At 39.1% G+C, this 15426-nt stretch overlaps 1 protein-coding gene across 1 annotated transcript in view; it reads left to right on the top strand.

Moving 5' to 3' along the window:
• The window catches only part of LOC139696725 (LHFPL tetraspan subfamily member 6 protein-like), a 964114-nt gene extending 954258 nt beyond the window's left edge, over positions 1 to 9856 (top strand). Inside the window, exon 7 of the mRNA XM_071595561.1 lies at positions 7370 to 9856. Coding sequence (XP_071451662.1) covers positions 7370 to 7488 — 119 coding nt within the window. The 3' untranslated portion in view covers positions 7489 to 9856. The remainder of the gene's footprint in view (positions 1 to 7369) is intronic.
• Positions 9857 to 15426: the final 5570 nt, after the last annotated feature.

Genomic DNA, 15426 nt, shown 5'->3' with positions numbered 1-15426 from the left:
TCGAAATCTACGAAACAGGCAAATACCTCCTGGTTGTGTTCTATATTCCTCTCGATTAATAATCTCATTACTGCAATGGCATCACGCGTACCTCTCCCCTTCCTAAACCCAAACTGATCATCCCCTAAGTAATCATTTGCCCTACTCTCTATCCTTTTGTTTATGATTCTGAGAACAACTTTAGCTGCGTGGGATATCAAACTAATTGTCCTATAGTCTTCACATGACGTGGCCTTTACCTTTTTCGGAATAAGAACTAAAACTGATCTCACAAAGTCTTCCGGCCAGATTCCCTCCTCATAAATACTACGGATCAGCCCATATAGCCTCTTCCTCCCACATTTTCCTAAGCATTTTTAAAGTTCCACGGGAATGTTATCTACCCCCACGGCCTTATTTAGTTTCATCTCCCTTAATGCCCTTTCTATCTCGTTGTCTAGTATGGCTGGACCTAAGCTGTCTTCTTCTACGTCATTTTCTTTTTCAATGTCTAACTTTGTTGGTCTGAGTTCTTTACTATACAGTTCTTCTATATACTCCTTCTCTTGGATCTTTCCTGCGTCAACTATTACCTTACCCGCCTTATCTCTAACTGCAATTCTTGATCTCCCTTTCTTACTTCCCGATAAAGATTTAACTTTGCTGTACAGCGCACCGATTTCACCCTTCCTCTGCAGACTTTCCATAACCTCGCACTGCGTATTCCACCATGCTTCCTTTGCTTTATTTGTTGCCCGCCTCAATTTATTGTTCAATTCTTTGTACTTCATTTTGCCTAATTCTGTATTTATATTCTTCCATTTTCGCCGCTCATCCATCTTTGTAATCATCTCATCCGTGATCCATGGTTTCCTAGTCCTTTTAGCGTTAACGGTTCCAATAGTTTCTTTTGCGGCTTTAGACAACCCTTTCTTGATCATTTCCCATTTTTCTTCAATAGTACTAAGCTCTTTACCATCCTCCATGATTTTCTCTACCGTCTGTTTGTATTCCTTCCTTTTCAACCCATTTAATGCTTCTACATTCCATTTTCTAACTTGCCGCCCCTGCCTTATCTTTTTGAAACGTACGCTACATTTCATAACAACTAAATTGTGGTCTGAGTCCGCATCCGCTCCCGGGAAGCTGTGGGAATTTATCACACTGTTCCTAAACCTGTTTCTAACCAGGATATAATCTAGCTGATATCTTCCTGAGTCACCTGGCATTTTCCATGTATACCTGCGTCTTTTGTGGTGTCTAAACCAAGTGTTGGTGATGACTAACCCCTGTCTCCTGCAGAACTCAACTGCTTTCTCCCCGCGGTCATTCCTCGTGCCTAAACCGTAGTCCCCCACCTCATCACCATCTCTTCCTTCGCCTACCGTCGCATTCCAATCCCCCATCACTATCAAATGTTTCCCTGCAGGAACATCCGCAATCATGTCCTCTAACTGATCGTATATCCTATCGACCTCTTCTTCCTTATGGTTGCTCGGTGGCATGTATACCTGAATAATAACTAAGTTCGTCGGTTCTGCTTTTATCTCTACTAGTAGTATTCTATCCGTTACCTGCTCTATGTTGACTACGCTTCTTCCTACCTCTTCATTTAATACTATGGCAACCCCTCGTTGGCTCTCGTCCCCACCGCTGTATATTATTCTATACTTATCACTCCAGTAATCCCCGCTATCTTTCCATCTCACCTCGCATAGACCTAAAATATCTATATTTCCCCTTTCCATCTCTCGCTTAACATTCTCCAATTTCCCTGTCCTCATCATTGTCCTAACATTCCACGTTCCTATTCTAACTAATGTGGTCTTCTTCTCCTGCGTCTTCTGTCCTGCTGCTGCTGGTTTTCCCTATGAAACTATATTCCCTATTTCCCTATAAAACTAAAATATGATGGACAATAGAGATTATATATATATTATATATATATATATATATATATATATATATATATATATATATATATATATACAAATAGGTATTTGCCTGTTTCGTAGATTTCGAAAAAGCGTTTGATAGAGTAAATTGGGAAAAACTGATGAGTATATAGTATTGCAGAAAATAGGAATAGATTGGAGGGAAAGGAGGCTAATCCGCAACCTGTACATGTCTCAGACTGCTCAGGTGCGGGTGGGTGACAGAGACTCCAGATGGGCAGTGTTAGGAAGAGGTGTAAGGCAGGGTTGCCCATTATCACCGTTGCTGTTCAAGCTGTATGTAAAGGAAATTATTAAAGAGGCACGGGAGGAGCTGGATGTAGGAATGAAAGTGGGCGAAGAATTCGTAAAATCAGTTAGGTTCGCGGATGACCAAGCTTTAGTTTGTCAGTCAGCCAAGGGGCTGCAAGCCCTGCTGAGTGCATTGGAAATCCAGTGCGACAGGTATGGGATGAGAATCAATATTAATAAAACGAAGGTAATGCATTTTCTAGAAAGGAAAAGCCAAAGTTAAACATTAAAATAGGAGGGCAAAAACTAGAGCAGGTAGAACAGTTTACGTATCTCGGTAGTGTTTTGGACCAAAAAGGTCAAAGTAGTAGGGACGTGAGGAGAAGAATTGCGCTAGGTAAAGAGACTTTCACAAGGAGGAGGGAGTTGATGTCAGGGACGTTGAGTAAGGATGTTAAGAAAATACTCGTAAAAACTTTGATATGGAACGTAGCTATGTACGGCGCGGAAACGTGGTCATTGAAGCAGGAGGATAGACGTAGACCGGAGGCTTTTGAAATGTGGGTGTGGAGAAGAATGGATAAGGTGAAATGGACAGAGAAGAAAACGAACGAGGAAGTACTTGGTATGGTGGGTGAAGAGAGGGGTTATTTGGGAGAAATCCTATGGAGGCAGGAAAAGTGGCTGAAGGGGGTATTGACCGGTAGCGGGATGTTGAAGACTGTAATTGAGGGGAGAATGTTAGGCAAACGAGGAAAGGGAAGGAACAGGATAGGGATGTTGGACGGGATGAAGGGAGGTGTGTATATATATATACACACACACACACACATAATGGTCTCCAACACCTACTGTGCGTTCGTCAGCGTCGAAAAATGTAATTTCATTAAAAATTTCCCATTTCATTATAATTAGTACTGAAATACGAACAACGATCCAGTTAGAAGCTCTCTGCCTGTAATTACGTCTTACTTTTAATTTCGGTAGGTAAACAAAAAAAATGGCTGTGTTTAGGAACCCAGCCGGATCTCTCTCTCCGGGAGTGTTTAGACTACTGAAAAATGCGAGCCGAGGAACATTAATGAATTGATTACGTCGTGCACACCGTCGGAAATCGTACTCATGCTTCCGTTGTATTGGGTAAACGACTCGGCAAAATGGACCGCTCTCCGGATAATTTCTCCTCACACCTCTGCTCCGCATTAATTTTAAGAGTTGAGCCTGAGGATGAGGTGAGGAGGGGGTGTGAAGGAAGCGTGGAGAGGGTGTGTAGTGGGTGTGGAGGAGCGGGGACGATAGGAGTTGCGCCGGCCGGTGGCCACGGTTGTGTTAACTGGAAGGCATTTCCTCTCGTTGCCCTAAAAACCTCCGGAAACCCAAACTTTACGAATTCCCCCAAAGGAAGCCTCGACCCACGCGGATTGTCTCTTCGGCTTCCGTTCCGAGAACTGATAAATGCGCGGAATTGCTCTCCAGTTTCTGATCGTTATACATCCGCTCGCCTCCCTAATACCTGAAAAATGACCATCTGCGTCCTCGGAAGGAAACAGAAATCCCTATCACTTTTCCGCTTGAGGGGATTGGGTAGAGGCGTCCATTTCGGGAATCATGCATGGAGCATCGCAATATTCAGCGAGATCACACTGCTTCCGAGAAATGATACTTTTAAGCGTTATTTATCTGATAGTGTGGGAGTGTATAGCGTAATGAAGATTCAATGTGCTAAAGGTGTTTTAAGATAAAATTTAAAAAAATTAATAAAAAAAATAGATACATGCCTATAATATGTGTATAAAGCTTCAAAAAACTAAATTCCAGATATGAAACTGGGAACGATATCACTTTTTTGAAATAATGCAGCTGCATATTTTGCGCCACATATCCGAATTAATTTTAAAAGCCATCAGCGTATGAGTCTCATTGTGGTTATCTACTTGTAAGGTATCGTGTTCTACCAAACCAATTAAAAAATGACATTTTTATTTTCTTCCTGCGAGCTTTTATGGAGAATTTAGAGCACACACGATCGAAAAAATATGGCTCCATGAAATATGCGATAGCATTAACCCGTTTCTTTTCCCCGGAAAACTTTTTCGTTATAATAAAATTAATAAACAAATGTATATGCAGGTGCGTATTCAGGATTTATTTAGGGCGGATGGGTCAGGGATCTAGAATGTGTGTGGTGCGGGTCGTAATATAGCAACGTAAGTTAAAATCAGTTTCATAATAAAATATAATATTGAAAGACGGTTGAGGCTGATATTTTGTGGAATTGCATTATAATGAAAAAGAAGGCTCAAATTACTTTTCGTTTACACTAAAGAGACTTCTTATTCCGGACTAGTTTTTCTACACTCTTTCATCACCTCGACTGGACATCATTTGGACAATCCAGATCATGCCTCACGGTGGCTAAGCTAGTCGGCAATATAAATTCTATTCTGCGGAAGCGCAAAGTTATTTAATTCTTCCTTTTCCATTAAAATAACAGTATACAGGTTCTCCTCCACGTATATATGATGTTCTGTGATAATTATTTTCCTTAAATAAGGTACAGGAAAGCATTTTTTATCGTTAATTACTTTCACATCACATCTTCACTCTTCATCCCTCAAGGTCCATTTGAAAAGCAATTATATTATCGCACAGAAAAAGTCTTTTCACTGGAATAGTACCCTTTGTTCTATTTTTTCTGAATATTTAAAACTTTCACAAAGTGATGCCCACTACTAGAGTTTACTTCATTAGGTTCTTTTAAATGATTGTCGTGTGATTTAATTAATAATATGATCATCAAATTTCTGCTACAGAATTTTCTTTGTATGCTCGAAATTCTTTGAATGCTTACTTCTTACATGATTCCGTGCAAAAAAAGCAATGAAAATTGAAAAATTATTTTTTTAAACTAACAAGATCCCCTAAGGCCTGGTTTTTCATTCCGACAATTATGTGAAGTGTACATTAAAAATCAACAGCAAAGGAAGTATCGCGTACACTACGTCAAAGGGACATCCATCTAACGAACAAGGCGCCATAATTTTCAGGATGTTTCCACGCGATCAGTTCCTTATCCTATCTGGTACCGATGTTATTTTTGTTCACTTCAAATCCGACAGCTAGACTTTATTGGAGCAGCCCCCCCCCCCCCCCCCCCCGTGTTTAAGTTTCCATTTCATGTCGTTACTTCCGTTTCTCTGTTTGTGCATCAACTTAGTGGATACCACGACAGAAACGGAAACCGAGCCCTAGGGCGTTTGAAAGGTAACGGAGGTGAGGACTACACGAGTCTGGCTGGATCATGCGCCATTGCCCACGCACCGCATCCTAACGTGCGTCCGTGTTCTCGTGTGCCCCGTTTCCACGCAAGAATGGGTTGGAGGAGTTTTTTGTCCTTGATTCCTTTCGTCGTACCCTGAGGACCTACCAATTAATTTACGTAATCATTTAGCCCCAGCACAGAATGGAATAATGTCATATTTCCACATATGAAAACAATACTCCGATTTTGGCCTTAATTTCATTCATTATAACTCGTATGAGGAAGATGTATTTAAGGAACTCTTTCGTAAACTTTTCACGGAAAAACATACAAATCTAATGCGAAGTGCGTTTAAATTCCAAGGACAACCAATTTATTTTTTGGGGGTTTTGTGTAGAAAGACGTCGTTGAGATTAAAACGCGTGAACTCACTTAATAAATGTAAGAAATAAATGGGTACACCCTTGTGTACTCAAGGTTTCTATTGCTAGAGTGAGAAGTGGTTTTAACTTTTAAAATTGCGTCAGAAGAAAGGCGCGTAATCATCCGTTTTCTCCACTTTCCCGGTAAGATAGATATGATATTTTTATAGATATTTTAGTGCCTGCCAGCCACCGCCAGGGTGTATGGCAAGTGGTGAATACACACCAGGCTAATTTATACCCGAATATTTTTACCCCTACTCCAGTCGGTCAATGTTATTGTAATCCCTTTGTTCGTGGAAAATATTATATCTGTAATGTAACCTTCGTTTCGTGAGTAATTTCCAGCCTAGCTCCTGTAATAACTTGGATACGCTACTAAGTTTATCAAGAACAACATTTTCACAAATCTAGCTCCTCTGCGAATGCGATCTAATTTGGCAATCAATCCAACTTCGTGAGAATCCCAGCTAAAGCTGATTCTATGTGATTTGGAATATGTTGTGAATGGACAACGAGTCCACTGGAACGGAAGAACTAAAATCAAGTTAGGAATCCGCGTTCCAAATTGTTGCTAGATATGCGTACAAAATAATTACATAGTTTGACATGACGAGGGACAGATTTCCTTTCTCCTCCATCCGATTGCATTTCTTCTTTGTCGCTCTTTTTGGCTCTGAAGTTTCGCTTTATTTCTGCTTAATTGTTTGTATTTAATTTATGTTTACATTTTATCTTTTTGTATGAAATGACAAATATGAAAGAGAGAGAACGCGCGTCGTACTGATGGGTTAGGCTTACTCAAGATAGGTTAATACTCATTCATCGGTTCTAACATAATACTTGCCAACGGCTGAATTTTTATTTTGTATGCGCGCCTGCAGAAGAATTTCATATACATCATAGTCACTTTTATTTTTCTTAAATATTACTTATTGCTCACAAAATATTAAAATATTAATACTGAAACTATTTGTTGTCTGGTTCAGGAACCTAGAAGAAAGTGCGTCGTAGGTATCAAATTTCACAGGACTTTAAAAACGTTTATGACAGTGGAAGTAAACTATTCTAAGTCTCCAACACCTAATGTAACACGGATCACCTATTTTATCCCTCACTCATAAATAAAATCAATAAGAATCAGAAATATGAGGAAGAAATAATCAAAAATCAAAAATAAAAATCAATTTTGGATATTAATGTGTATTTCCAGATTATAACTATCATTATCCTTATATTGTATATTACTATATGTTATAATTATTTGTAACAAAAGCTTACGAATACGGAACACTAATTCTACTTAGGCGGTTTATCAAACAATCGTATTTCCTACCCCTGCTTTGTTTAAAGGCAGTTATGGTGTAGCCGAGTTTCGTTTAACGCTGTATCGCTCCATTTCTTTAGGTTTATTTTATTAAAACGATTATTTGATGACAATATGCCTACTTTATTAGCATAAGTGCCAGTGATAATGGGTTCATACTAAATATGCTGTTCTTCTCTTTTAATCTCCTCAGGCACCTGCCGCCTGTCCTGGTCAGCGTATCTGATGGTCAGCGGTGCTGGACTCCTCGTCCTGTGCTTCTCCCTCTCCTTCAGGGCATCAAGAGTCAAGCCCGGGTCATTCCGCATCTGAGTTTATAGCGCCGGCATGATTGCGAGCAGTGTGTAGATTAGCAGTGGGGATGGTGACCAGAAGAGGGGATTTTTCTTTTCAATATTACACGAATTGACGTGGTGATGACGGCGGCCTATCAGGTAAAACCAATTAGAATCCATTGGGAGCAGGGGGGCGGTGTTATACGAACCATTCGGGCGCTTTTTGAATACGCTTCTTCTTGAAAATCACTGACGTCAACGGAGCGTAAGAATATTTTTAACAAACATCTCAGTTTCATTCCTGAGGCGGAAGCTGTTCGTTTTTTCAACTTTTGGAGAGCGAACAGAGGGGCAGGTCAAACAGTAGTATATTCTTTAGTAAGCTGGTCCTTTTATGATTTTTTTTCACTTGCAGTGGGGCTGTTGCGTTTGAATAGCAATATCTATATCCTTTCCTATAAGCACGGAGCTGAGAATTCTCACGAGTCGTAGTACGTTATTTGTAAACTTCTAAAGTAATTTTATCGGTGGTTTAGTTTATTAGTAGCATTCTTTTTACATTCTGCGACCTTCTTCTTCGACATAAATCATATTCTTTACCAATCGCTTTCAATTTTTTAGCCTAGTTTGCTATTTACTCGCGACAGATGTGGGAATCCGATCCCGAAGTGCATCATTTGCGAAAAAAAACAAGTATATTCACATCGGAAAGAACAAAGAAGGTTTGTTCTGCAGAAAGGGCCGCTGACGATGATCCATTTTTAAGTGTGGTTGCCATCCCGACAAAATCTGGTCTTTCAAACAAATAAGCAGATGAAGAAGAAGACTGCAGCGTGTGAGTTAGGTGCGTTAAGACTTAACCATTTGCGAAAGAAGACACAATCTGCCGGCGTAAAATAGCGCGTGTATATACATACATACAGAAGAAAGACTTCCCCCATCAATATGAATACGTATAACATATATTTTGAAGAGTAATTTGTGAAGGATCGAGCCAAAGGAATGAAAACAAATGTGGTGGTGACATCGCCTGGGAGACGGAGACGACAGTTAAAGACGTTGAAAGCTGAAGAAAAGACGAAAGAACAAAAATGTGGGACTAAACTCTGGGAGTGAGTGACGATTTTATGTTCTTTTCGTAATATTTCATTTCTTCCGTGTACCTGTGTTTTTTGAAAAGGTCACCATTCCAGTGTGCCCGAGGGCATACTGTTTTTGTATGAACTTACTGAGCAGTGTCTTCCGTTTCATCCTCCTCGATCAGTTGTTCTCTAGCCTCTAATGTATGCGTGTCCTTGCGTGCAGGTGAAAGTCAATGAATGCCCGTTCGAAAGTTCGCTTGGAATAATGGGAAAGCCTTCGTTTTTCGATGCGTTCTCTGTTTTTATTTCCTTTCCGATATCCCTTTGAGGAATTATTCCTTTGGTTCATGTTCTGCATCATTCTAGGGAAATTAATTCTTCGCTCGTTTTGCATTCATCTAAAAAATTTTTTTCCTCCACAGCGTTTTTTCTGGGACTCAAATTTATAATGGGAAGAAATTTCGCCGAGGGTCATTCAAGGGCAATCGGAGGCAGATTGAAATATGGAGGAATTGTTTTTTCTAATTATTTCGAGAGCATTATTCCCTCTTGGGGCAATTTTTCCCAGTGGGGATTTCGAACCGATTTTTTTTAATAATAAAACATGACTTGAGTTTCTCACAATATTATTCCCGCTTCGAGTAATAGAATACTTCCCTTGTTGCCAATCAATTTAAATGGGTTGCTTTGGCCTCTTGATTAATTTTGCCCGTTGTAAAAATTTCATTCCCGTTGCTATTATATTTATTTGTTTGAAAAAGCTCAGGTTTTTTACCGCGTGAAATTTTTATTAAATGTCCTATTTTTGCAGTTTATTCCTGTTATTTACATGGACATGCTTCATTGTCGACATCTAAATGTTGGAAGGTAATTTTTTATTGCTCTAGGTTAAATTCGCCGGCGAATCATTTTCTCTAGATAAATACCGCATGAGTGATTCTCAGTTTAAACATCCCCCACACTTATGACCCAAAATAGTTGTGGCCTGTTATAAGTTTCTGAAGGCTTTTCCCACGAGGCATTCGATTAACCTATTTCTTGTCAAGGGCGCGCATATTATGGTAATTAGTTTGCCTTTGTAACTCAACGTTTATTAAGTGAACCTGTGAAAGTGAGAACTTCATTTTACAGTCAAAACACTTTATATAGAACTTCTACCACAAGATAAAAAAGTGAAGACAGAAAATTCATCCGAATTTATGATTTTCCAAGTTCTGGTTTTTATGATGGGAGTACCATCATTGTTTCTTTTTAATGCATTATATCACTATGTTATGGCAATGATACACCAAGGTGAAGAAAAGATATTCGAAGATATTTGGACTCTGGTTATATATATATATATATATATATATATATATATATATATATATATATATATATATATGTATATATATATGTATGTATGTATATGTATGTATATATATGTATGTATATATATATATATATATATATATATATATATATATAAACAGTTATTTTTTATCTTTAAACTTTTAGTGTTTCTCATTTTATTTTGTAATCAATGCACAAGATAGATTACGTCCTGTTGCAAACTACATATATGATTTGCAAATCGTAATATTTGATAAATATTATATTATTTACGGGTTAGGCTTTTTGTATATCTTCCAAATTATTATTATTATTATTATTATAAGTGTAAGAAATGTATTGAGAGCAGGTGATAGATATTTGTCTTCCTTTGCTAAAAAAAGAGAAGGGCAATATTTTTATTACTAGTTTGAAAATCTTCCAAGGAGGAGTGTGAACGCATTCTATTTCCATGTGCTGTCTTTTTTGTGGATTAATTTCCTCGAGGAAGCTCTCTAGAAATCGGAAATTGACATATCTTTTTAAAAAAAAACAAGTAAGGAATTAATTAAAGACTGTCTGTAATCATTAAATTATTCGTGATTTTTCCACGCGGTGAGTAACAAAATTTAAAAATGTTTCACTCAGCGATATGTGCATGTTATTTTTACACGCATTGTGATAACTTTTGAATACACATAGGCTGCCAGATGTTCAAGAAGTTGTTTACACATGTATTTAGCTTCAGAGAGGCGATAGCTTAAAACGAGTACATATTTTGCCCTAATTGTGTCAAGAGCTTTCGCCCATAAAGAAAATTTTCTTTGATGAATGAGAAAATTAAGGAAAGGGAGGACTATCATTTGAATTTCATTTGTAAAGTAATTTTTTACTATAACCACTCGTATTTCTTTTCAGCTTTAAGATAGTTTTTCTTAATTATTTCGGTAATGACAATACTAATAAAATAATAGTGTTGATAATTATATTGTCATACAGTGTTAATTGTTCATGTTATAATGTTAGTTTTAAACTGCATCAAAATTGTTGCTTTTACAGTAAATTATTTGTTGAAGTTACGGAAGATAATAAAATTTAAGTACGAAACTGATTTGGGTTTTTCCATACGTCACCTTATTACTTCGAAAGCATGTAAATACATTCTCATGTGTTAAATATTAGTGTGGTTACCTGGCTGTTCATCCTCGTTGTGTTTATGCAATAAATGTTTTGTTCAACTGGAGCGAAGTCACCACTAAATCTGTTAGTGACATTGGTATTGGTGATATCACGATGGTCACTACATATTTACACTGTTATTTACTACCTATTTAACGTTGAAAACTTTCATCTTAATTTAATCACATTTTCTCAAAATCAACCGAAAAATCACTAACTGTTAAGAGGTATCGACAGCCTTTATCATTCTACTATGTATTTTCTAATGGCATATAATTCTATAGTGATAAACTATTTTACAATATCATCATAAAAAAGTCATTGTAACATTCACTTAGGGGGACCTCGAGTTTTTTTGTTTTCCCTTATTCAAAACTTTATCTAATTAATATTTCTTGTATTCCCTGTCCAATACATACTTGAATAAGCTAAGAAGGAAAAACCATTTCCAACCATGAGAAATCCATTTCCAACTGCGTATTATGGATATCTTAAGTGCTTGACGTTCGGTTGCGTGTGACGAGACTTGGCAGGTTGCTATTTATTGAATAGGGTATACAGATGTTCGATGCATGAGTAAATAACCATCGTATATCGCAGCAGGCTGTTATTGGGCGGAAATCGTAATGATCCCGGATTACAGGTTGTTGATACATAAATTCGCAGTATCGTGTTGCCGATGAAATATGTATTGTATTGCCTGCCTACTCAATGCCCTTTGGTTTGTTTACGAGGTCATTTTGAGAGATATTAATTCAAAACACTAAAAACCAAAGTATTTAAATGTTCGCAATATGTCTGACATATGTTAAATAGCCGTTTCCATCTTTCACAGCTTGTTAATAACCATTTCTGTGTATTTCATGCGCCAGGACTGAATAACGCTCTAGGAGTTCGTTCTTAAAGACAACATTTCCAATGTTTTCCAATTTCGTTTAAACTCCTCAAAGGCTTTCCAACCTTGGTATTTTTTCACAAATTTCGTCGTTTTGCAGTCTATTTTCAAAATATTTAGCTTTAATATCTATTATAGTAGAATGAAACATTTTGAAGAGTTTTCAAATTCCATTAAATGTGCAGGAATCAAAGTTGACGATAGGAGATCTAGTCGGAACCTCGTCATTCATGACCTATGGCTAATCCCTGACTATTTTCCCCAAACATTTTTTTTTAAATCCATGAACATATTAATAATTTTTATCATGAGATAACTATTAATTAATTGCGATGGATAATACCATTCTTAAGCGTACCAGGTGAAATGAGATGGTTGACAGGGAAATTCAAAGATGGCAGAATTAGTGGATGCAAGAGATACTCTACGGTAAGGCAGTTGGGTGTGAAAGATGGTTGCGGAGGAGAGAATGTTAGGAAATCGAAGTAGGGAGTCGTAAAATAATGAGCGATTTTAACAGCATAAAAGAAGATAGAAAATATCTGAAGCTGAAAAATGCTTAATTCATCCAGATAAGGTGTTGCTTCCCACTGAGAGGGCCCGGGTTCAAATCCTGGAGACAAATATTTTTCAGTGGTATCCCGATCCCTGCTTGAGGAGCTATGTGGAGAGCACTTTGAGTGAGAAGGACGTCCGCCGGATGGGACGTTAAACTGCGGACCCTTTGGTGCCTTTCGACAAGAGAAGGCTGATGCCAACGCCAGGTTTCTCTCCACCCTTCCTTTCACAATCCATCCATAATGGCCCAATTGACCTTAGCTGTCGGTCGCTTCCCATAAAAACTACTAACAGACAGGGTGTTCAGTGTTTTCTTCGTGCGGAGTTTAAAAGTGTAGAAAGAGACCCGAGTCTCAAAGATACCACGACGGGCGATACCCGTGTTGCGTACTTACTCCTGGTCAGTCTAAAGCCCTTCTTTGACCAATGGGCCACTTCCAGTAATAATGTGCTCTCCTCCATCGCGAGGCTATTTTCCACTGCCCCCATGGCTGAGTGAAGTCATTGCGCGAACGGCAAACGAGAGAACATAATCCCCGTCTTCTCCCCCATTTGACTTCTCACGTCCTAAGGCATTTCCACCGAGATTCCGACGTCACGCCCGTCCAATAAAGCTCTCGGCGAACGGACTCGGGAAAATTGGGACAAGGCCCAGCATCAATTAATTTAAAAAAAACCAAGAAAGAAAGATATAAAGAAGAAAAAAGGACAGATTGTGAAGGGGGAGAGAAACTGTCCCGAGGAGAGTCTTGGGATCAATAGGAGCGGAATTAACTCCGTCCCGCAACCTAGTCAACTTGATTGCTGTTCGCCTCCTCTCTGCGTCGAATCCTCCCCTTTCCCTCACCCCCAATCAACCCCACTCCTGCGGGGAGGGAAGGGGGGGTAGACAGTGGAGGGGAGAAAGGGTAAGGAGCAGACGTAATTTCGGGTCGAGTGAATGCACTCTCGCGGGATCGTCATTTCCTCTCTCTGTCCCGAGATGGGCCGAGTGGAGGCGGAGGGGGTGAAATAAGAATTTCTGCTGGATCATCATGGTCGATTTATGCAAGGGGATGATGTGTGCCCCCGCGAGGGGAAGGTGGTGGCGTTAGAGACGGGAGGAAGGGTGTATGTGTGTGGATGGGATGATTGCCGTCAAAATTATGCGTTTTGTGCGGGAGAATCGGGTGAGGAGTCCCGCGAGAAACCGGGTGCTTGTTGGGAAACCAATCCCGCTACTCAACTTATCTCCTTCCTCACTCCGGCCGTCACCACCCCGGCGTCCCCCGCCCCCCGATTCACCCCCCACCCACCTCCCGCCACCCCAATCCTCCCCGAAAACCCCTTCCTCGTCCCAACAGGCTCATGAATATTTCATAGGGTTTCATTTCCTCCACCCTCCAGTCGCAAAAGCTCACTATGAGCGAGATAACTGTTAGGCAAGTCCCAGTATTTTTCTCTTTTTCTCTCTCTCTCTCTCTTCCTTTTCCTTTAAGTGAAGGCGCGCTCTCGAGCTGGCGATGTGTTAAGGGAGGAACTTCTTGCGAATCGATATTCAGGCAGTAAAAGAGAGAGCAGTACGTTAAACAACATTCCATGAATTGGCCTCCAAAAGTGCGGAGTCTTTTTTTATTATTATTTTTCACGAGTCTCTTTTTTACCATGTTGCAATTTGCCACTGCGACGTTACCCAGAGCCACCTTCATTTAATGATGTCGTTTTTCCCCTCAATTACTCCGAAGAGAATCCTCTTTCTTGTGATCTTTATGTCTGACTCTTTTGCCTGTTTCAAAATCTCTATCCTTAAAAGTCAGGGTGGCAATTTTCATTTGATTACCCCTGAGTGTGCGAATATTCACGAGTTTCTATTTGTATTTTAACTTATCTGAGGAAGTTAAATACGTTAATTGAGAGCTCTTCTAATGCAAGCATTCTGCTCACAGACGCCATAAATTTGTGTTGCCATTCATACCAATTTTATCAGCTTAAAAAATAATTAAGGATGTATTCCCTATGCTTACAAAATGAGAGTGGTAAATGGTATAATTATTTATGTAGAATATTATATTTAGATATCAAAGGCAATTATTGAGAAGTTGCAAGTGTCACAATATATTTAATTTACAAATCTACGCCTATTTTTGTCTTTCTACCGCGAGCAAAATGTGCTTGGCTGGAAACTTCTCCTAAGTTATCCAGGTGTTCGAAGTGCTGCCTTCAAGATAACGTTATCCAATCCATAGATTTTGAACTTAATGATTTCTCGAATAAATCTCTTTAGTAGTTCAAAGAAAACGGTGTAGTCTTGCTTAACAACTGTAACATCCCGGGGTATCACCCTGATTCTAATATGCCCTCTGTTTATCAGTCACGTACTATGATCATCTACTTCCATAAACCCATGATACTCTTGTCCTAATAATTTCATAGGCACCATTAAAATAGGTGCGTTTCCTCTCACGTGTAGAAAGAGAAGAACTTAAGATGTATAATAGTTGATTTATTTCAATAATTAATTTTCAATAATCGAATCGAAAGCTCAAAGATATGTCTCTGTTTAATTATGTATCTACTTATATACTTCATGGTAACCATTCCGTGGTCTGTGGACTGATGGCATCATACAAAAAAACTTTTAAGAAAACTATTTTCAACGAATCCAAAATTTGAGTTTAATCCAGCTTATTTATTCAGAGATAAAATCATTTTCTCTCTGAATGTGCCCGGAAAAATCGCGCACGGGAAGCCGTGAGCATTACCGGAATGGTGATTTTAATAGTTAAACTTTCATTAAAACTTGCGCAGCACTTGATATCTATCGGAGAGGGAATTACCTGTCGATGCGGCGCCATGCATATCCACGGAATGCATATCTTGGTGCCTCACGGTTTTCCATTATCCTCTTGCCTCTCGAGACACCGGTCTGGTTCCCTACGGTCCTTTCTCCCTCTCATCCCTTCCCCCG

This window comes from Hetaerina americana, unplaced genomic scaffold, assembly GCF_022747635.1.
Source record: "Hetaerina americana unplaced genomic scaffold, ioHetAmer1.1.p SCAF_7, whole genome shotgun sequence".
Classification (NCBI taxonomy): domain Eukaryota; kingdom Metazoa; phylum Arthropoda; class Insecta; order Odonata; family Calopterygidae; genus Hetaerina; species Hetaerina americana.
Note: the sequence above shows the minus strand (reverse complement) of the source record. Positions and strands in the feature narration are given on the sequence as shown.